Below are 22863 nucleotides of genomic sequence, written 5' to 3'. Positions count from 1 at the left end.
GTGAGGGTGGAGTGTGAGACTATTTCTCATGGTTCTTCACCCATCATGCCTGTACTGTTGATTGCTAGGACACACTGGGTTAACATGGAATTCGTCTGCCTGCCACTTTCTCCCTCATACCACTGCTAGCCTCAGGGTTCTGCTAAGAGGTCATCTGTGTACACTTCCAAATGCATACATGATCCCCAGTGTCCCTTAAGTACCACATATCATCTCACATGTTGTCTGAGTCTTGTCTATACTTGCCACCTAGCATATGGGAGGAAACTGAGCCCAGGGTAAGATATCTTCTATGTGTCTGTTCCCTTGATGAAGCTGAACTTCAAGGTTTAGAAACTCTTCCTTGTATGGAGTGTGTAGAAGTGTGAACTCCTACCAGACTGGTAGAACTGGAGCAAGCCCACAGGTGAATAGATGTGAGTTACACACAGTTCTTTCATATCAGATCACATACATGTCCACGTAAGTGCCTCTGTCTGACTGTGTCTTTGTTTCGCTTGATTCCTCATACAAGAAAGCAGAAGCTACCTTAAGCCAAGCCTAAATCAAACATTTTCACCAGACATCAAGGTCTACCAGATTAATGGTTCACTGTTTATCAAATTCATGTATTGTACAGAAACATGACAATCAGTGAAGCTAAAATAGTTTGGCTCATTGCGGGAAGCCTTACACTAAGGTGACACATTATCAGATGCTCTAAGTATTCCACAGTATCATTGTGGAAAAGGAATGATCATCTTGAGAGACTCTTAACCAAAACGTGTGCCCTTACGCAAACAGATCAACATGGCTTGAGAAACTTTATAAACTGATTATTTAAACAAATGAAGCTTTTGACAGTGAGACATTCCAAAATTACAGTAACATTCTGGATAATGAAATAAAAAGGTCACACTGCTCAGATTTTTCAAAGGGCTTATTGTTGCACGGGCTATGTTTACAGAATGCTTTTTAATTAATTATTTGAAAACAAAAGCCTTCAGAGACTAAACATCACAAGCTAAAACCTTGTTAGCATTTAAAATAAATTCTGCATAATGGATTTCTTAGTTTATTAAATTTTTTCACTGTTACAGGTACACTGCTTTCTTTTTTTCAACTTGCTCATCTTTGATAAGAATGTATTAAATATAATCTGTAAAATGTTGATTAAAATGGCACTCTTGCATATATCAATTATGGTTCAAAGATAAGAAAAATAAATAAACTGGATGTGAACTATGCAATATATGTATAGTCAATCCAGAGTTTATAGTCTTCAATATATCATAAATATCATATGTGTTTGATATCCAGGAGAGCCTCTTTACCCAAAGGTCTGAACGCAATTAACCACATTAATAATAGGCTAACACGCCCATTTGTAATATTTAGGTTGAGAAATAAGGATAGTTCATTTAGTCTGAAAGTTATAAGTAGGCACAAATAAAGTATACATTTTAAGGAAAAATATCTAAAATAAAAGCAGTAACTATACGTAATAGTCCTTTGAAAAGGACAGAAAAAACAGATAATAATTAGTATGAATTTAAACTGACACACCAGGCTATTATGACAAGGATTTCTTTCTTATAGTATGCTAATAAGAATTTATTATTATGTAGGCCATTCTGAAATATACTTCAATGGATTTGGAGGGAACAAAATGTCATTCGCAACTTATTACAGCAATATTCAAAACGTAACTATAACTGTATTCAGTACTCAACATTTCTCACTCCAGATTAGTTCTCTACAATTCATCTTCTTTTTATTCATCACAAACCATTAAAATATCTTCAGTCCTTTGATAATGCTAATCATAATACCATAATTATATGAATCATTCTTTGCTTTGAAGAAATCCAGCAACCACAGATAATGTGACAATGATGCGAACAGACTTTTAAATAAAGAGATGGATATGTTTAAATTTGTTCCCCCTAATTCAAGCAAGATTTTGGCCATGTGATCCAGCAAGACTTCACCTAAACCCACACAGAAAATTACCACTGTTCTCTTCTTGGATTTCTCAAAAGCTCCCCAGTCTTCAGGATGGTTGTTTCTGACCGCCACAATAGGTTTGACAACTCTGTAGTTCATTTTATTTTCACTTACATAACTAAAATTGGATTTTTTGGGGGGGGTCTGGTCGTGGGGCCTGAACTCTGGGCCTGGGTGCTGTCCCTCAGCTCTTCAGCTCAAGGCTAGTGCTCTACCACTTGAGCCACAGCGCCACTTCCAGCTTTTTTCTTTTTGCTTATGTGGTGCTGATGAATTGAACCGAGGGCCTCAGGCATACAAGGCAAGCACTCTACCACTGAGCCACCTTCCCAGCCTAAAATTGGATTTTTTTCCCAAATGAAACCTATCTGCTCAATAAATATTTATTTAAAATCTATATCCCAATATACTGTAAAAATCATCAAATAATACTTAAGTATCCTAGAATTCTAAGTCAGCAATTGCACATAGAGAAAAATAACAGCTCACATATAGCTTACCATTCCATGCAAGATATCCAAGAAGATCAAGTACTCCACTTGGGGGCAAATTCATTAAGATATTTAATTAATAAGTTTGCCCCAAATCACTGATTTCTTTGTGTGGGCATGGCCCCAGATGATATTGTACAGCTACTTAAAGATCATTTATTGGAAATTTAAAAAATTAAAGAACAACAACAACAAAACCAAGATGAAACCATCAAGGTCAGAAAGGTTAAGCGTCATTTTTCCAGGAGTAGCTACACACTGCAACAACTCATTTCACATCTCCGAAATAACCAGCACAGCAACAAAGCCACCCGATGACAAAGGCTCAATGGGAGGAGGTGGGAGGACAGCTGACCACAGTCCGACTCTCCTTCTCCACAGCGCCAGGCTATTTGCTCGTGGACAATGCATTCCAAATTTGAAAAGCACCCTTCCCACACTGGGTGTCTGACTTTCAATGAAAATCGTTCTTTTATTCAGACTTAGACTATGTTAACTAATAATCTATGATGGTATAAAGAGGAATAATGCAACTGAAAACAGTCTTTAAAACCTCTGAACCCTTTAGCTTCTGTGCTCTGGGGGAGTATACCGCAGAATGTTTTTCTAGACATATCACCACTTCATCTCTGCCATTACCGATGTCATTATAACACTATCCACAATAGTCTTACACAATCCATTATCCACAATGCCACTAATAATCTTTGGATCATTATCCTACAAGTGGGCAAATGATAGTGAACTTACATTTAACAAACACACACATATATTACGTATTATATAATAATATGCATGTGATTATATGATGTATATATGATATATATAATACATAGTATGTTATCTATTATATATATATATTAAATACATTTTATTCTAGAAGTGTAGGACCAGTCATAAGCATGTGTAAGATTCCTTTGAGTCCCTGCTATCTACATGGTGTCTTTACCATTCTGACATATTGAATCACCGCTCCCCCAATACACAGGATCTTCTCTGCTACGCTGAATACGAGACTGCTGATAAGTCTTGCTTTTCTCAGGAAAACTATTCATCAGTTCTAAGCTGGACTTTTCAAAGCCAGAAATCTGTCTCTTTTCTTTCTGCCATGAGACTCAAAATACTCTGGAAGGAGATTATTTGGTCATATTGAAGGCTAGAATGAAAATATTTAATTCGCATTTCCAACTCACAAGAGGCATAGAATGTTCAGGTGAAAGAGACCTACAGTACTTCCCTTCTTGACCCTAAAGACATGTTTTCTGTCTCCTTAACAAAGCTATAAAATCAACAAGAATTTGGGAAATTATTGCAAAGATAAACATGTAATAAAGATAAATGTGCTCTATCAAAGAGCACACAGTCAAGGCAAATATGAAGTCTAGAGAACACTTGCCCTTCTAGCAGCAGTGAAAAGAAAGTAGTTAGCTAGTAGACACAGAGTGCTAGAAGAGGAATTCCAGGCCTCTCTTTATACAGCAGTTTCTCTAAAGTGCTTTCATGTTTATTTTAAATCCCACTGCTAAAACCTTTAATCTGAATTTGTTATCATGGCAGCTTTCCAAACAAGAGAGATTTCTATGGATGACTAAGTAGGCATATGAGATTACTGTCCTGTTCTAAATAAGTCAATCTTGTTATGAGAGTGATAAGTCACCACTTAGAAACTGCAAGTTCCAAAGAGTCATTAATTTATCTCAAACTACATTTTTAGAAAAACAGATTGTATTCTTCAAATGTTATTATGTAACATTTATTATTCTATAATTACAGCAAGTTTCTTAAATGAAAAAAAGTATTTCAAGGCAAATATCAGAATTGATTTTATGCATAAACAATTTTGGAAGAAGAAAACTTGAAAAGCTTCCATTTCATTAATTTAGAATTCCATTTCCTCTAGGCATCATATGCCAAACTAAATTCTATTTACCTATGTCCCTGCAGTAAAACGCATTTGTATAAACTTATTTGTATTTAAAAATTTTGGTCTCTTACAATTGTAAGTTAATTATTTATCAAATATTTCTAGATTTGTGGACAGCATGAAACAAAAGTAAACATGTATCAGTGCCTGAGATGATTTTAAATTATGTGACATTATCTCTAATGGCCTAAAGAACAATGCAGTGGATAGATCTTTTGAAAGTAATGGATGAGAACATGGTTTCTAAGGTGTCCCAGGATACCTCCTGCTGTTCACCACCTTGTCTCATTCCCTCCCACTGACTGGTTGTTCCAGATCTGTGAGCTGCTTCTAGCAAACAGAATACAGAAAAGATGAGCGACATCATTTTCATAATTATCCCATGTAAGAATGAAACATCTGTCTTGCTGAGAAACTCTCTCCCTTGCTGCCTCTAAGAAAACAAGCTTCCAGATTGTGAGATGCTTTAGTGGGGACCACATGGCCGCATGCAGCGGACCAACCACCAGATAGAAGGCGCCGCAATGCTCAGGTTGAGAGTCTGCACTGAGAGAATTCTGCTATTGCTGGGGGCTTAGAAATTGACCTTTCCTTCAGTAGACTTCTAAATTAACCCTGGCCATGCCTGAGGACAGTTAAACTTTGTCAGGACTTCTGACACAGGAAAACAATGTAATCATAGATACAGCTGCTATACATTTCAATGTGGTGATTTGTTATGCAGCAACTGGTAACAAATACAATAAAACCCTCTTACCTTTTAAGCAAGAAAAAATGGAAGCTGTTTCTCTTTAGTCTAAAGATAAAGAAGGAAATAAAAACTTTATTTTCATTTTAGAATTACCTCTGAAAAACCGTGGCCAGCCTATTTAATAAAAAGTCTCCTAAGTCATCTACAGAACTGATGTTCTATTCTTTCATGAAATATATTAATTACTCTTTCTAGTCTACCCATGTGTTAAGTAATGCCTTTTAATGATAGCATAACAGAGTTTCCTTTGGTGATTTCCAAGAATTTTGGCTTTTTACATTTAATGTTATTGTAAAGATTCTGTACAGAGGGGTTACAGTCACATGAATAAGATAATGAGTACATTTCTTGTCGAACATTGTTACCCCCTCTTTTGTTGTTCTTTGCACAATATTTTAAGCAGGTTGAGCATGAAAATTCGCACAAATACATGTTGCATGTTCCAAAGTGTGACCATATCATAACATGATCAAAGGCACACATTTTTAATATTTTCATGAAAGTGTACTACTTTTTCCAAAAGAACTGTAGAAACTCTGGCCTAGAGAATATTATGATAATTGCCCACTTGGAAATGTTTGATGCTGCAAATGTGAATGAGCCAATTTCCAGAGGACTAGTTCACTACACTTTCTTGATTAAACAATACCACCAAAATATGAGGACTTCCAACGAAGTTTCCCAGATAATGCAGTCTTAGGACTTCTTTTTCCTTTAAAAGCGTCAGCAGATATGTTTTGATGCATTGGTCTTTATGACAGTAGTTTTTCATTTTACTTGTCCTACACGGATCCACAGGAAAGCCTATTTGTGTGATCCAGGAAATTTGTCTACCTGAAATCACCAGAGCGTTCTGCTCTCTCTCTCTCCCCACAGCACTGTTCATATCCGGCCATGACATACGTCTTATGCACATTTCTGCATCTACTGTAGGAAGAAACAGAAGCGAGGTGCTGCTGAAGCTGTCTGTGTTGTTGAACTTTCTCAATATGGCAGCCTTGGGTGGGCTGAACATTTTACATCAAAGCCCAAGGCTTCAAGGGCACGCTTCCCAGAAAACATCGCAAAAGCTGCATAATTGCCTCTCACCTATGCCAGAAGTCACAGAGCCTCATGTTGATGTGAGCTTTTGAGGCTGTCACAAGCAAGGCCAGGCATATTTGGGCTTAGCACTGGAGAAGAATCTACTTTTGTTTTATAACCACCACAAACACCCTGCTTTCTTTCTTTCCTTCTTCTCAAGTAACTAGACAAAAGTGATGCAGCCATAATTCCTGACCCTGGGAAGGGTGTCAGGGTGACACTGACAAAGAAGCATTGGGTTTCGTGCAACTTAATAATGACAAGAAAACAATGCAAAAGAACGAATAGCCTTAGATATGGTCTAGCAGATATGAACAGAATTTAAATTATAAGAGAGCTATCCACACATGATGTTAAAAATTGTAAGCTAATCTCTTTAGTAATATTTTTTCCTTTAAAACTTTAAATGGTTGATAAAAAGAGTTTATAATTAAATATATCCTTGTATGCATCTAGTGTGCAAAGTGATATTTTCAAACATATTGCCAGTGGGCTAGATTGCTTTTTGGACTACTTGATCTATGTAGATAACTTCTCAATAATAATAATTTTGTTGTTCGACAGTGCTAGTGGCTCATGTCTGTAATCCTAATAATTTGGGAGACAGAGACTTGGAGAATCACAGTTCAAGTCCTGCTTGGGCAAAAAGTTGAAAAGATCTCTCTCTCTCTCACACACACACACACACACACACTCAATAGCTGAGTGTGGTCCTACATGCCTGTAATCCCAACTCTGTGGAAGCTGAGGCTAGAAGGGTCTCAATTTCAACCACCCTAAACCAAAAAAACAAAAAACAAAACTCTTGAAACTCTACTCAACAACAAAGTTGGCAAAGAGATGCATACCTGTTATTCCAGCTATGGTGATAGAAAGATAAATAGAAGGGTCATGGCTCTGACATGAAGTAAGACCCTATCTTAAAAAATAGCTGAAATAAAAATGAACGGAAATGGGTCTCCAATGAGCACAAAGCCTGTGCTCAACCCTCAGACCTCTTTTGGTGCTCTAGACATCCTAAGTAAGTTATTCGAATAGAATCTTCTAATAAAGAAAAAAAGTATATATGCTATTACACAGTTGATTGGGTACCAAAATTTTCTTTCAGTCACTCTGTAAAATAGTCTTTGGCTTTAAATGTTAAGCCTAATCTTTTTGTTCACAATCTCTTCTTAATCTTGGTATCCAACATGGTAATGTTAGATATTTTCAGTTTCTTCAAACTCATTAACTAATCAGCAACAAACAGGAATGCCTATTCCTGCCATCTTTTAAATTTAGAAAACAATCAACATTAGTCTTAAAATTGCTTCCCTGAAAGGATCACAGATGAACAGCTATTTCTTCATTTAAGTGGCCAGATTAAGGAAGCACACATCCCCCATTCCAAGCTATGGAGTAATTATAGTGCTGTTTATTATTTTCAAACCCATAATTAGCCATAAAGAAGCATGTTCAAATAAAATACTGTGTTTATATTTTCCATATCAAAAGCTCTGTTGTTCAACAACAAAGATATCAAACAACATATTTATAAGACTGGTATTTTGTAATTATCTGACTTAGAGTCTACAGTATTTTAAAGGAAAATCATCATATGCACGCCAGCAGGATGACTTCAGGGGAAATTTCAGGACGGTCAGATTTCAAAGACCTGAGTACTTGTCTCTGAAAGGCTAAAACTGAGAACATTTAGACAGGAAAGTCTGTTGCTCAGATCTTTTCCCACTAACAGGGTTAAGAGATTTACATGTCCTGTCATTTGCTCCTCACCCCCCATGCATCTGGGAAGAAAAAGCAAATACTCACTGAAGTTTTCCTCAGATTACTTCTTTTCTTGCTTTAGTAATCATCCTGCGTAGATATAAATTTTGTACATTTTCCATTTCCCTGTCTGAGTCACACATGACAAAGTGCATACTTATTTAGTCCTTTCTGTAACTAGGTGCACTGTGGGATATCTTTTCTCTCACTGACTAAATTACTATTGCCCTATAATAACAGGGCTCAAATTATCCAAGAACAGTTTCCACTAAAGATCTATTTTTAAAGAGCAATATTCATTTGTCCCTTCAGGATGGTCCTTTTTTTCCATGTAGGACACAAAAATGGCATGACAAAATGATTTCCCAGAGGAAATGAGCACAAATTAAGATATTAAAATGTTCTTCATATGGCATCCGTTAGTGTGTCAGGGCAACAATTACCACATGCTTTGCAAACAGTCACAGCACTGTTTTTGAGAAAATGCAGTGTTCTCTCCACTGCAAAGAATTCTCAGTCCATCAGAGTTGCCTGTTTCTTCAACAACAGCCGTAGGCTGCTCCTGAAATGGTTCTCAACATTAACTGGAGAAATCAGAGAACTTAGATAAACAGCCCCTTAGGAATCGTCTTAATAATTCACTCCACGGAATGCAGCAGAATGACCCTGGTATGAAACACAGAAGAATAAGAACAGGTCCACAGCCATATGAATGAGCTTAGAATGGCAACAAACTACAATGACAACATGGTAGAACTCAGGAACTCTCCAAATCACTTTATGTCTTCCTTCATCTATTCATAGTTCAATTCAAGCTTTTTATCTTGCCCAGCATTTTTCAAATGTTAAACTATCTCTGTAATTTACTTGTATTAAACCAAACTACTTTCATATAAAGTAAGACTTCTAGTTTATCTACCCCAATCTTTATGCAGAAAACAATGCTGAGTGTTCCGAAGGTCCACCAGCTACAATGCTTTTGGATGATGCCAAGCAAGTTGTAAAAGTTGTGCACTTTCATTTCTCAGCTTTTGCATTTGTTGGCTTAATGTGAACATTATGAGAAAATTCAATATCAATCTAAAGTGTAATATTGAATAACTGAGTCCATTTTCTAGACAAGGATTTACCAGATTTCTGACAGGTACTCAACAACAACAAAAAAAGATAATAAGAAAATTGGTCTTTCAAACCTTTGTTTTTGTCCCCAGGGTAGTTTTCTGTTATTTCTTTGCATCTCCTCTACTGCCACAGAACTAGGGGAAGGTAGGAAAAACAAATACAACTACATCTTTAATTAGAGCTTCATTTAAAGTTTCTACCTTTGGGGAGGATTAAGGCTTAGAGTCACCCTTTTATAAAAATGAATCAGTAGGAGAATATCAAAGATATCAACCCTTAAAAGATTTTTTAAAAATTTATGAAAATAGCCCAGTGTGTAATTCACAATACCCCTAATATTATAATTGAAGTTTAAATGGATGAATACATTTGAATTACTTTCGATGTACAATAGAAAGTCTGAGACAATATAATAATTAATATGATTTCTTAACTTTATACAGATTTTGAAGTTACTTGGAAATGAGAAATTCATTCTTCAAAGACTAAGTAAAATGCATGAAAAGAGGAAAGAAGTCGGGTACTGTTTTTGTAATATATATATATATGTGTGTGTATATATGTGTGTGTGTGTCTGTGTGTGTGTGTGTGTGTGTGTGTGTGTGTGTATCCCAGCACTCAGGAGGCAGAAGCAGAAGGATCGAGTTTGAGACCAGCTCAGTGTAAGAATGCAGCATGCATAAAATCGTGGTTTCAATCCCCAATTCAGTTTTTTTAAAAAGATAAATAGCCATTTTAAGTTAAATGTCACATGAAAGAATGATACAATTGATTTGTTTCACTCACTAAGTCATAAAAGTGATTAAACTCTTCGTTGGGTCAGTTATTTTAATCATTTCAGACAGCCAGTTCATTGCTGGAGAAGGCAAAGCATTGACCAAACAGTTGACAACTGTGAAAATTCAAACTCTAAATGTCCTGTATATCCACCATGGAGCCAAACTTTTTGTTCAGTCTAGGGTTCAAAAACATTGAATACAAATGAGCATTTGGTTTACAAAGTCAAACCCAAAACGACATGAAAGGATTCTTTTTTCCTATGTGACTCTTCACTTCTTAACATTTATTTAGAAACTTCCTGAGACAAATAGCACAGATATGAAACCCATCATAATTTGCCAACCCCCCAAAACCAATGAGATGTAAACACTCACATGAACACCAAGATCATTTGCATTTGCACATGCCTTCCTTGTTTATATTCTACTGTAGGATTCTCAGAACGTTCACCTGTGCACCAACCTCCTGCCTGAAGGCACACAGCAACCAGACTTGCATGCAGCACATGCAGGACAACCCTGTTTTTAAATGGTTTAAGTTTCAGGTTGACCTTTAGAAAAGCATTTGTTTTTCTCCAGATAGCCTGGCACAGCTGATCTGATCCCTAAGGTAGAATTTATCATCAGTGCCTTAGAGAAAAAAAAATTATCTATCTGAAAACAAAGTTCAAGATCTCTGCCCATCTGTTGATCTAGCCTAGGAAACGATCATCTTGGTTTAGACACCAATTACGGAGGTCAGAAGGGTAATCTGATTTGTGCTTTCCACCAGCTAAGTGTGCAGGCAGTAAGCAAGGTAGCCTGGGCACAAGCAGAGTGAAGCCGTCGCTCTTCAGCCTAGCCTGAGACCTGGATGAGGCACCTGACAGGCCCCATTAGTGCTCCAGCAAGTCTGGGAATGGACAGATCCGGCCTGTGTGACAAGAGCTAGCGGAACAGCCATTGGAATCTGGACCCTCCTGATCCTTAGGACCTTGCCCATCCCTTAAGTGGCAAGATGATGCCAAGTGCATCATACCTGAGTCTTCCACCCAGAGGACAGATAAGCCTAAGACAACATAAAAACTGATGGCAGTATGGGCAGTGTGATATAATAGTTGAATATACTTATGAGATCAAGAGCCAGATGTTCCTACTGCGGCACTCTGGCTATGCCATACTCCACTGGGGGGATACATGGAACGTGTCTGAACTTCTGTGAGCCTTAGAGAAGTTGCTGACAAAACCTATCTGATGGGGCATGGTCTGGGATTGGTAGGGGCAGGGTCTAAGGGAGTTCACGTTGTCAGCACAGGACCTGGAATCAACAAGTGAAGTTCCATGAGGGGGAACGGATTCAATTCTGTTGAGAGTGTTCACGAAGAACTGGGTTGTGGGAATGGATTCCTGAACGGAAGTGGTAGTACAGAGGGAGCCCACAAAGGCTCCCTTCCCTGCATTCCTGGGGCCTTGCTGACTGCGGAGGAAAAGAATTCATTCTTGGCATTTGAAATAACAAAAACAATGCTCAAATATGGCTGAAGCCATGCTTAGTTCCCTTTGATCACAAGGAGAAGAACCAGGGTTGATCCACTGTGCGTGTAGCAATTCAGAATACTGAGAACTGACTAGAAAGCAGAGAAATAGTTCAACTTGCTGGGGGGGGGGGGAGTAGAAGAAAAATGAGGGAAGGGACAACAAGTTTGATAAGAAATGTTCTTATTATTGCCTTACTTATGTACCTGTAACCCTTCTGTACATCACCTTGACAACAAAATAATAAGAAGGAAAAGTTTCCCTGATTTGAATTTTACCATTGTGACCAACAGTAAGCACATCCTTTGTGTAGGGCCACTTCTTCTGGAGGGTGTGGGGTAGGGAGTGGCACATTCGCGATCAGTCCAGCCTGTGTGTCCTGAAGGGTCCTGGAGAATGAGCAGCTTCTCTCCCACTGCACCTTTGCTCAGCACCCCGGGCAGCCCTATGTGCTTCTGGAAAGAATGGGTTACTTTATGAGAATCTTCTTCCTTTCCTAAGATCTCTCTGCCTGAAGCACCTACACAAGGAGCCTCAAAGTCACCCCGGGAGATAAAGAGGCCCTGGTGGGAAGGCTTCCCTTCCCCACCATGAGGACCAACCAGCTAAGGAGCCCTGTTTTTTCTCTGCGCCTTTGCTCTCCCACAGAGAGCATTATCATTCACCGGGCATGCACAGCCTGCAGTCTTCCTTTTGCCCTGATTGGACTTGGGTCTGTGTCTGGGTCATGTTTGCCACGTCTGGTGGTTCTGGCTCAGGGCTAAGACTCTTATCTTATTTCCTGCCCCTCGTTCGTCAGAACGAAGTAGGAATGTGGGGTACACCAGCAACAACAGAACAACAAAAGCGATACAAAACCAGGATGCGGATGTGTAGACAAAGGTCTCATCTTTGAAAAGAAATCTGGAGACCCGTGAATGAACTACCTCATCCCACCCTTCCCCCAGGACTAGGTCTTCCTATCTACCAGGGGAGAGGGGGAGGCTGAGAAAGTCATCTCCATTTGTCTCCTCAGAAAGGCTATGAGAAAAACGGCCCACGCACCTTTGTTTGGGTCATCTAATATCCACTTACTCTAAGATTCAGCATGGACAATTTTTAATCTGAAAAAGCTTGTTTTATTCTAGAATCATTCAATAATTAGTCATTCAATGATTTAGTCATGATACCAGAGAAACAGGATGAATGCAGATGTGACAAATCAGGATTGCCCTACATATAATACAAAGATTATCAAACTCGTGAGTGTTGTTTACCAGATATTTGATACAATATCTCACATCAGGGCAGTATTAATTTGTCTAATCTTTCCCATAGGTCTTAAGAACTCTCTACCTATGATCTAGGTGAGACAATTGACTTCCTAAAATCTTGAAAGTAAATCCTTGTTTCTATGTAAAACAAGTGATGAAAGGAAGGGTTTGGGAGGCACCATAGCATCTACAAGATGTATTCTGGAGCTGCCACCACCATTAATTGTACTGAATCTGACTTCGTCCATCCCTCACTGACATCTGGATGTCAGATCAGCAGTAACAACTATTGTGAAGTCCTTGTCATCATCAATCACTTCTTTCCTCACACTCACATCTACGTCCCCACGTACTGTGTTCTCTTTGCAGTGCCACACTTAGGGAAAGGGTAGTTTGGACTTGCCTCTATGCTTTAGTTCTAAGCCATACCTTAATGCATCATTTTGATCTCACTTGTAAGCCATTTCATTCTTGTAAGGTCACCAACACGCAAGCTCCAAATGCAGGGACCTATAGGACACCTTCCTCCTACATGTCTTTTCTGTAATGGGGAGCACATTTCACTGGTTCTGTATCTTTCTTGCCATTTTCCTGGTGCTGTAGTTTGGATCTGGAAAGTTCCCCAGAGACCGTGCAGTAAAACCCTGGTCCCCAAGCTGGCACTATTAGAAAGTAGTGGAAGTTTAAGTGGCGAGGCCTAGCTAGAATTTGTGTTTGTATTAGAGTGCCTCCTCTGTTCTTTGTCTATGTCCCAGCGACACAGTTCTGATGTGAGCTGTGGCCAGTACTGCCCCCAAGCCAGCAGACTAACCAGTCACAGACTGAAACCTCTGACACATTGAGCCAACATGTCTTGTCTTCTTAACATCATTATCGGAAGAGTTTGTGACAGTAAAAGAAAGCTGACTTAGCATCCTAGGCCTTTCAAATCATGACTGCCTCACAGCTTTACCCCTCCCCTCTCTTTTTTTCTTCTCTGCATTCTTTGTTTCCTCTCAGTCTGCCCATGGTCTCTTTTCAGACTTAAATGTTCTTCCTCAAGATTCATCTTTCGCATTCTCTTGACATTATCCACTTTTGTTGAATCACATAAATCTGTGCCCACGGCTGCCAGACCAAATCTACATTTCACGCCCACTCGCGCTACTCCAGTGGTACACTACCCTAGCCTTAGCTCCAACAATTTTCTCCTTGCCCAAATACCGATCTCAGTCACAATCTATGCTCTCTCTTGTGCTTCCTATCTCCTAAGTGGATCCACATTTGTCCAGTTTCATGTTTTATCGAGCTGGATTCAGACCTCCCTTCCACATACCACTAACCTTTAAATGTTGGAGTGTAGATTTCAGAAATCTCCCCCCAATTCTTCTCCATATCCTTAGCCCTGCCATCACGTAGAATTTCCCGTTCAATGTAATTGCTACCAGTAATGTGCGGTAGCAATTACATTGTTGGCAAATTAAAATTAAATACAACTGGAATTTATTCTAAGCTAATTTTTGAGAAAAACACATCATCTCAAAGCAAGCTGATTAAAATCCTCGTGCTGGTATTTTTACCACACAGATACTGAAAGTTAAAACTGACCATGGAATGGGAGATTGTCTAAAGTCAATGACCAGTGTTGCTCCAAACATATTTCCTTCATCCTTCTCATTTATCTTACTGCATAGTACAAATGAAGCCAGTCCCTACTCCTGCCCCAATGTCTGTGTGGCACTTTTATTCCTCAAAGTGACTGTACTTGGAAATGGGTTCTAGAAAGAGTTCAAAAAGATGAAGTGAGGTCCTCAGGGCAGGTCTGTACCCCAAGAGGACTGAGGTCCTTATACAGAGATGGGAATATCCCTCCGTACCAGTCTTCATAAGAAAGACTGTGTGGGATACAATTAAAAAGGGCCATCATCCAGGAAGGAAGACAGCCCTCACCAGAACCAGTCTGTCACCTCCTTGATCATGGACTCATTCCCCAGAACTGTGAGATAACCTAGTCTATGTCATTTTTCTCATATCCTCAGCCGCTGAACTTGCCCATTCAGTGTGAAATACCTTACATCTCCAAAGTTTCTTTTCATCTCACCAGAGTTTATACAAATGCTTGCCGTGACTTGCCCGAAGTGTGAAATCCGACCATCCACTCATCCGTGCATCTTACATCTTCAAAATGCTGTACCTGGCCCTCCGTCCAGCTGCCCCGGACTCTAAATCTTGTCCTCTTCGCTTGCCACGTCATCTACAAAATGTGTCCAATGAAAAACTCATAGCAAATAGAAGAAGTAAACCATGTGAGAAGTATTCATGGACTTCTTATTATACTAATGTAATGCTTTGGGATGCTTGTGGATGCTAAAAACCAAAAAGAAAGAGAAAACATTTAAGGTGAATGTTGTATTTGATATTCCAACTCTGTTTTGACCTGGGGGCATTCTGCTTTTCCTGTTCTTGCTTCTCTCCACTGTGAAATTTGTGGCACGTTTTCTCTGGTGTAGACATGAGGAACATTCCTGATTTCTATAAGGCTCTAAATTTTGCTAGCTACTGTTGATGCCACGTCCAGCATTTAAATTTGAGTGACTCAAGTCATTTTCTGTGAATTATATCTGGTCATCTTTGCTCTTTTACACCTTATTTCAATTGCCTCTCCCAAAAGACAAATGCAGTGATAATAATTCAGTATGAAAGAGACAGACCACTCAAAAGGAAGAACAGGGAAAACAAAGAATTCTGAGCTGTGTTTTCCCTGTAGGACACAGGCCCTAAGACATAGCTTCCAATAGCAGAGAAGGACACATCCACGGAACAGCAATGACACAGCCAGGGGTCAGCAAGAAGGCCCCTGTACAAGCAGGGGAGAAAGCTGAGAGGCAAAGTCAACATTTTCATGGTTTGGATAAAACCCATTTTCCCTGTTGTGAAAGATGGAGGAGCTATCATACAAATCCTCACCTATGAGCCTCCAAGTTATTATTTCATTCACTCTTGCCCACAGGAGTAGATCTTAAACAGACATGAATGATGCCTGTGTTGCGGGACTTTTGCCATCTTACCTATGTGGGACTTTGTACATGTGTCAAAGGAGACACAGGCCAGGGGAAATAAAAATTATATTTCAACACCTTAAACATCTAAGAATGAAATGTTCCCATGCATGTTAATGAGGACACAGGTAAATAGCCCTTGTTTGGAGGATTAAAGAAGCAAATCAAACTAGAATATCTTATTGAGGAAGTTGTATGTGGGTTATATATAATAACTTATTATTATATAATTTAGATTTTATATAATAAAATTTAGCATCTTATAACCTAAAGTTGAAAATAATAATAAAATAATACCTACATTATGCAGAATAGTATGTTTGTTTTAAACTTAATTCTTAAATTAAGCTTGGTTAACATATGTGAATATCTACTCATTTGTACCTTCACCAAAACTCCATGGATGCCATCTAGATATGTTATAGAAGTTAAGTCAAAGAAGAAGCTATGGCTTGTCAATTCAGTGACATAAAAAATAATAACTTTCTAGATTTAAAGAAGTAAGCAGATAAAGAAAGAATAGCTGTGGGTCAGTGAAATGTTACAAATGTTACAATGAATTTTCTCCTAAAATCAGCTATGCACCTTTGAAAATGTCTAAATTATGCTAACAGTGGAATATAATAAAATTAGAAGTAAAATGGGCAAGAGTACCTCTAATCAAATGTTTATTAGTCACTTAATTTCTGTGTCCCTGAGTTTAGCACAGGGGTTGAGCAGCAGTGAAACAACTCTATTCAGCAAGAGAAACTCAATCAACAGCACCATCTTTGAACATCTGAAGTTCTGGCCTGCTACCTAGCTATCTCCTGCCCACCCTGCCATCCAGTCTACACCTTCTAATCTACTTCCTCATTCTAGTCCCTGCATATATTCTTGTCCCCTGTCCTCTCTGGACCTGTGTTGACTGCTGTCGGTGCTTTCACAAAACACCCATGCTCTTCTCTCATGGGGAACCCGTTAGTTTTCACTGCTCACCACAGCACTGGTCCTCAACCTCACCAGAACCTACCACCAGCAGGGGTATACCAGATCCATGAGAGCAGCACCTCTAGGAACAGGGCTCCTAGGCCTATTTGCAAAGATCCCCAGGAAATTCCAGGGTGAGGGTCTGAGTTCATTGATATTGAAGAAAAAGCTTTATGACAACAAATCAATAGTAAACAACAAAGTATTTGGTGTCTAGTCATCATGAAATTAGAAGAACAAAAGATAGCTTTTGTTTAAATGGAGAAATTCAAGCAATTAGTTCAAATAATTCTGCCTAAAACAAGTCTTTCTTTGAAACCGTTATCTGTACATGTATTCTCAGCTGTTGAATCCAGCAAGAAAGATTGTCTTAGTGGGCTGTGATTTACAAGCCTGAGGACTCCTCTTGTCCCATTACCTCTGCACTCTAACTCAACTGCATATGCAGACACTGACCTCACCTAATAAAAGTGATTCAGACGAGCATATGCCAGCATTTAGGTTACGCCCTATATAGCTGCAAATCTGACACAGTTGCAAGTCCAAAGCGAAAATATTTATTGTTTGCTCTGTAACACAATAGGCATTTGATGTGAAGGCAAAATGTTGGGTGTTTCCATTTAAGCACAAAATAATCTCAACCAGCAGTTATAAAGAACAAACATACACATATAAACATAAATCTGGATCATGAAAATAATTACAATAGCACCTTTGCCCTTATAAATTGTCGTATTTGTAGCTACAGTAATCATGCTCCTGGCCTTGCTACTCAAACCTGTAGAAAAGCCATTCGACTGTACACAGATGCAGAAATAATACAGGAGGGAGATGCAAAAGAGATGTGTTTGTGGTTGTGTGCTCTACATAACATAATCTGTACAGCAGCACTTAATCAACAGTGAAATGATATCTTAGGTTCCCAATTTTTAATGGAAAGAATGAGAAGATATTGATTTTCCCTTAAATCTATAATGTATGACACTAAAATAAATACGGATTTTTTTTTCAAACTGCATGTTATGTAACCCAAACTCTGCCTGCTCCAACAGGGACATGTGGACAGTGTTTTTAATAAGAAAGCCTCAAATATAGTGATAGTTATGGGTCCTTGATATCCACCAGATGACCTTGTGGTTGATGTCTGTTAAGCAGAAATAAGCAATATAAATTGCTTCCAAATGACATTATAAAAAGTAACAATGTGAAAATGCATGTGTTCTTGACAGTATCAAGACTAGAATTTATGCTCAGGTTACCAAAGGCTAAAGTTGCAATGACCTATGTTATAATTTAATCTCAAACCCACGTTCACTGACCATTTATCTGAGGGCATCTTGAATAAGTAAAGCTACCTGGGACTAGAAAGGTTGCCTAGAACACAAAAGTTTGCATCCCTAAATATTTTGTTTCCATAGTATTTATTTACTAACACACTTGGGAGCTGAAGAGTTCCATATGTAAGAGAAAAAATATTGAAAGCATGAAGATGATAGACATTTCTAAATTTTTTAGCTGCGAATATTGCATGTTTCATATTGCCTGCCAACTTGAAGACTGACATATTTGTCAAATTCTTACTATATATCAAGTTATTGTTTTGAATACTGCCACAAACTAAAGGAAAAATCATTGCTAAAATTGTTGCTGCCTAATTCATAAAACATTCCAGCTTAAATGAAGGAGGACAAGAAAGATATGCAACAAGTTTTGTTCGATAATTCCCCATATATGCAGATATTTACTCATTAGAATTATTCCAGCTATTTCTCACAATATTAAAATTATTATCAGGTTCAAATGAATCCTGTGATATGATATAAAGTTTACTCAAGTAAATTTGCTGTATTTGATGTGCAATACTGTAAATTCAAGGCCATATTATGTTGTATTTGTTTCTCTTATTTTGTGTTTTGAGGCTGTGTCTCACTATGTAACATTTTGGCTTAGAATTCTCTATGTAGTACAGGCTGGCCTCAAACTTGACATCCTCATCTCTCACCTGAGTGCTGGAATTATGAGGTTGTGTCATCACACCTGGCTTCAGGAACTGTAATTCTATTGGATCTGTTTTAAGGTTTTTTTAAATAAAAATTGATCACTAGCTCTTTAGAATTTATACAAGAATTAGTTCATGTATTTTATTGTAAACATGTCAATTTTCCATGGTAGAGACTATGAAGATAGACCATGACAATACATCCTAACTCTAAAAAGGTAGGAATAATCCCAATCAATCATTTAATTATACTCAAGTATAAAAAAGGTTAATATATTGGTCCTAAAATATAAAACACACTAATTGGTAGTGTTGATATGATTTTAAGTATCCTATCTCTACATTTTTGAAAACTATATTAATAAATATATCATTGTTTTTATGAATATATTACCAATTACATAGATGTAGTGCATTTACTTTTCATCTATCTAATGATTTTAGTGCTGCCTTAAAAGTCGAAAATTTTGCATAAAACGTGTATCTTGAACAAGGCTCCTGATGATAACCACTTCATAATTACAGTTATGTTGGAAATCAGCAAAAGTGGTCAGAAAGCGACACAGACAGAATCTGCAAAGAAAACATAAAACATTGTAAACCATGTGCTGCAGTTTGTAATGGGCATGTTTGTGCCTTTTTTCAGACTCAAAATAGGGAAATTATACCTTAAACTAAGGGCCTCTGCTTATATTTTCTTTCTACATATAACCAGCTGATTTGTGAATCTTAAGCCAAGAACACTATCACTTTAATTTGATATTGTGATTTTTGAAAATGGCTATTACGAAACACATGTTTCCAACTGACCAAAAAAAATGATTCTTCTACCACCAGGAAACATTTACAGGATGTAGCAGGAAATAAACTTTGTATGGTATTGAGACACTAAACATCTACATTTACTTTTCAGAATAAAGTAGAAATTTTAAAGGAGCTTGTATTTTTATACTGTACTTTTGTATATGTAGTTAACAACAACTTTATACAAAAACACAATTCTGATGTGTTCTGTAACATTATAAATATATTTACAATGTATTTATTTTATAGTGTCGCAAGCATCATGCTGAGAATTAATCTGGGTCAAGGGGAAGCAAAACATTTTAAATGTTTGTTTGGACATTTGAACAAAGATAAACTTGAGGTATTTAAAAATATGCTGCAGTCTGTTGACAATGCAGACTCTTTTAAGTATGAGCTATGCACGTTGCAATTGCTAGAAATTTCAAGAGCTTACATGTAGGGGATTTTACAGATTCAAATTATTACTACCTCTCTTACACACAATATATAGTGGAATCTCCATCAATGACACAGACTCACAATTATGACTTCCAAGGTGCTTCTGGACTTATTGCTAATAAAACCAGGTCAGCCCGAGTTTGACTTGTCAAAAGCACAATTAATGAACCCAAAGTAAAATATGGGCCTTGAGTTACATTCATTTAAAATAGGGAACCCTCCACCAAGTTCTCTTGTTGAAGCATCACAGACCCCTGTGATCCTATATCCCCCATAGTTGAATTTTCCCAGTCGCCAAGGCAAATGAGACAAGAGGCCTGCTGCTCTGCTGTGTAAGGTTGCAGAAGTAGCAAAGACATGGAAGAGGGAAAGTGAGCTGTCTTATTTCTTTTGACAAGTAATACTATTTCATGGAGGGTCTTAATAAGTTATCCCTTGGGAGAGGGAGTAGAGGTTAACAGAGATTCTGTTATCATCCCCCCCCCCTCCCCCAACCCCCGCCACTAAACGTCACTACAGTGCCCTCTTCTTCCACACTAGCCCTGCGAATCGAGTTTCAGCACCATGGACAGTACCCTCGTCTGTGGCCCAGGGTTACTTACACCAATTCTTAGAATCTGAAATCCATTTCCCTTTGCTACCCAGCGAAGGTCACTTTCCTCTTTCTATTCAACAGGAAGATCTTGAACCTAATAACCGGCTTGGAGGTATTAAGCAACTTATAATTCATAGCATCAATGAATTCATCAAAGTAATTACATAAGGTCGCTGATTGAGTAACCTATCACTGCTAATCAATCACTAGATACCTAATGTCAACGTCTTAACTTTTGATGGGTCTTGAACCAAAGGCTATACAAACCTCTAAGGGCGGACAGAGAGCTTAGGGGGTGTAGATGCAAGATCAGATAGGCCCTGAGCGCCCGTCCGACGGACTGGACCAAAGGTATCCTTGGAATAATTCGTAAATGGTGTCGCTCTTCTACACAACCAGCCGCACTTCCTCTGCTTTTCCGGGGTGGCCAACTTCATGATGTCACTCTTGGAGGAGCCGGGAGTGAAGTCGGTCTCAAGACACAAGGCCAGGCTCCCCTGCCCGTATCCGCCCCGTCTGTGCCCCTGCCCGCCCTGTCTGAGCCCCTGTGCCCGCCAGCCTGCAGTCTCCTGCTCTCTCCTCACCCGCCAAGGAGCAAACCCTATCCCCAAAGAGCTGCCTCCGGGTTCCAGCCAACTGCACCCCTGGGAGGAAGCCCACTCTCCACGGAAAACAGAGGGGCTTCCCTCCTCTTCCAGGGTCCTGAGAGAGAGCCAGCGGCCCACCTGCCGTGCAGACCCCCCGGGGCTGCCCGTCCGAGAAACAACCACAAGAGCCAGAAGCCCAGAGCCCCCGTGAGTGGCTTAGGACCCACACCGACCACGCACGCAGAGAGGGGGAGGGGGACATAGCAGACGTGCGGGACAAGGGCGGAGGGAGGGGGGGCGGAGAGAAATCCCCACCGAGCCCCGGCTCCTACCTTACAGTCCTCAGGGCAGGACTTGACCGAGTACTCGTCCGACTGCAAGTACTTGTGCAGCACGCTTTCGAACTCCTCGTACTTCTCCTGAGCGTGGTGGTCGTAGTCTTGGTACGCCTGGACGCACTGCCGGCAGGCGGTGGTCTCCCCGCCCTCGGTGAGCGCCACGTCCAGGCTGCAGTTCAAGGTGTTGGGGCTGGACAGCCCGGAGAACAACTCCCAGAGTGTGTAGGAATTACAAAAGGAGAGGTAAAAATCCGACAGGTTCCAGCCGGGGGGCGGCGGCGGCTGCGCCCGGCCCGCACCCGCCGGGCCCCGGCTCCAGTTCCGGGCGCACACGGAGTCCGCGCTGTCCACGGTGAAGCACTGGCCCGAGCTGCCCGGCGGGTAGCACGACTCCAGGCGCCACACGGGCTTGGCCGAGTTCCCCGGGAACCCGGCCTGGCTCCGGCGGGTGCTCTTGCCTCGGTTGCCCTTGCCGCCGCCGCCGCCTCCGGGGGAGGGGGGCAGGGTGGGGGATGAGGAGGAGGAGGAGGAGGAGGAGGCGGCGGCGGCGGAGAGGAGTCTGTGTGCCGCCGCTGCCGCCGGGGCGCCGGGCGCGGACGCCCCCTCCATCCCCGCCAGAAGCGCGGGCCACGAGGGTTCCGGCTGCCCGGGCTGCTGCTGTTGCTGCTGCTGCTGCTGCTGCTGCCGGTGCTGCTGCTGCTGCCGGTGCTGCTGCTGCTGGTGGTGGTGCTGCTGCTGCCGGTGCTGCTGTTGCTGCTGCTGCTGCTGGTGCTGCTGCTGCTGCTCCTTGTCCCGGGCCCGGGTCAGCTTGGCCTCGGCACAGAACCACAAGTGATCAGACAGCAGGACCGTGAAAAACAAGAGGGACGCCAGCGAGAGTCGCCATTTCTGAGCCCGCTCCGAGTCGATGAACGGCTTCTCGTTCTCCCGGGGCGCAGCCAACCAGAGCTTCAAGCGGTCGTCATAATGCCGACACATCCAGGCACCCCTGGTCATATTTTGGGGAGGCACAGCCCGGGCCGGCTCCACCGGGGGGGCTCCGGGGCCGGGGAGGCCTCAAGATGCATGGACTTGGAGCTTGGAGTCCCTTCTCCCCTCCTCCCGGTCTCCTCTCTTTTTCCCCTCTCTCCTTTCTCTTTCTCTCTCTCTCTTTCCCCTCTCTTTCCCTCTCTCTCTCTCTCTCTTTCTCCCTCTTTCTCTTTCTCTCTCTCCTCTCTCTTTTGCCTACATAAATATTACCAGGCTTGGGAGGAAGATCTGAATTGATCCCGACCTAACCAACAGCCGACTCCATCCTCTGCACAGTGGGAACAATGATGGAGAAGAGAGAGAGAGAGAGAGAGAGAGAGAGTGGGGCCAGGGAGGCTGAGGCTGGCGCTGGCCGGCGGCGGCGCGGGGTGGGCGCAGGCGGGCTGCTAGGTGGC

The 22863-nt window shown here is 40.5% G+C and overlaps 1 protein-coding gene across 1 annotated transcript in view; it reads right to left on the bottom strand.

Moving 5' to 3' along the window:
* The window catches only part of Fam155a (family with sequence similarity 155, member A), a 443225-nt gene extending 420673 nt beyond the window's left edge, over positions 1-22552 (bottom strand). Inside the window, exon 1 of the mRNA XM_013022990.1 lies at positions 21434-22552. Within this exon, the coding sequence (XP_012878444.1) occupies positions 21434-22435 (1002 nt within the window). The 5' untranslated portion in view covers positions 22436-22552. The remainder of the gene's footprint in view (positions 1-21433) is intronic.
* Positions 22553-22863: the final 311 nt, after the last annotated feature.

This window comes from Dipodomys ordii, unplaced genomic scaffold (genome assembly GCF_000151885.1).
Source record: "Dipodomys ordii isolate 6190 unplaced genomic scaffold, Dord_2.0 Scaffold65, whole genome shotgun sequence".
Taxonomy (NCBI): Eukaryota; Metazoa; Chordata; class Mammalia; order Rodentia; family Heteromyidae; genus Dipodomys; species Dipodomys ordii.
Note: the sequence above shows the minus strand (reverse complement) of the source record. Positions and strands in the feature narration are given on the sequence as shown.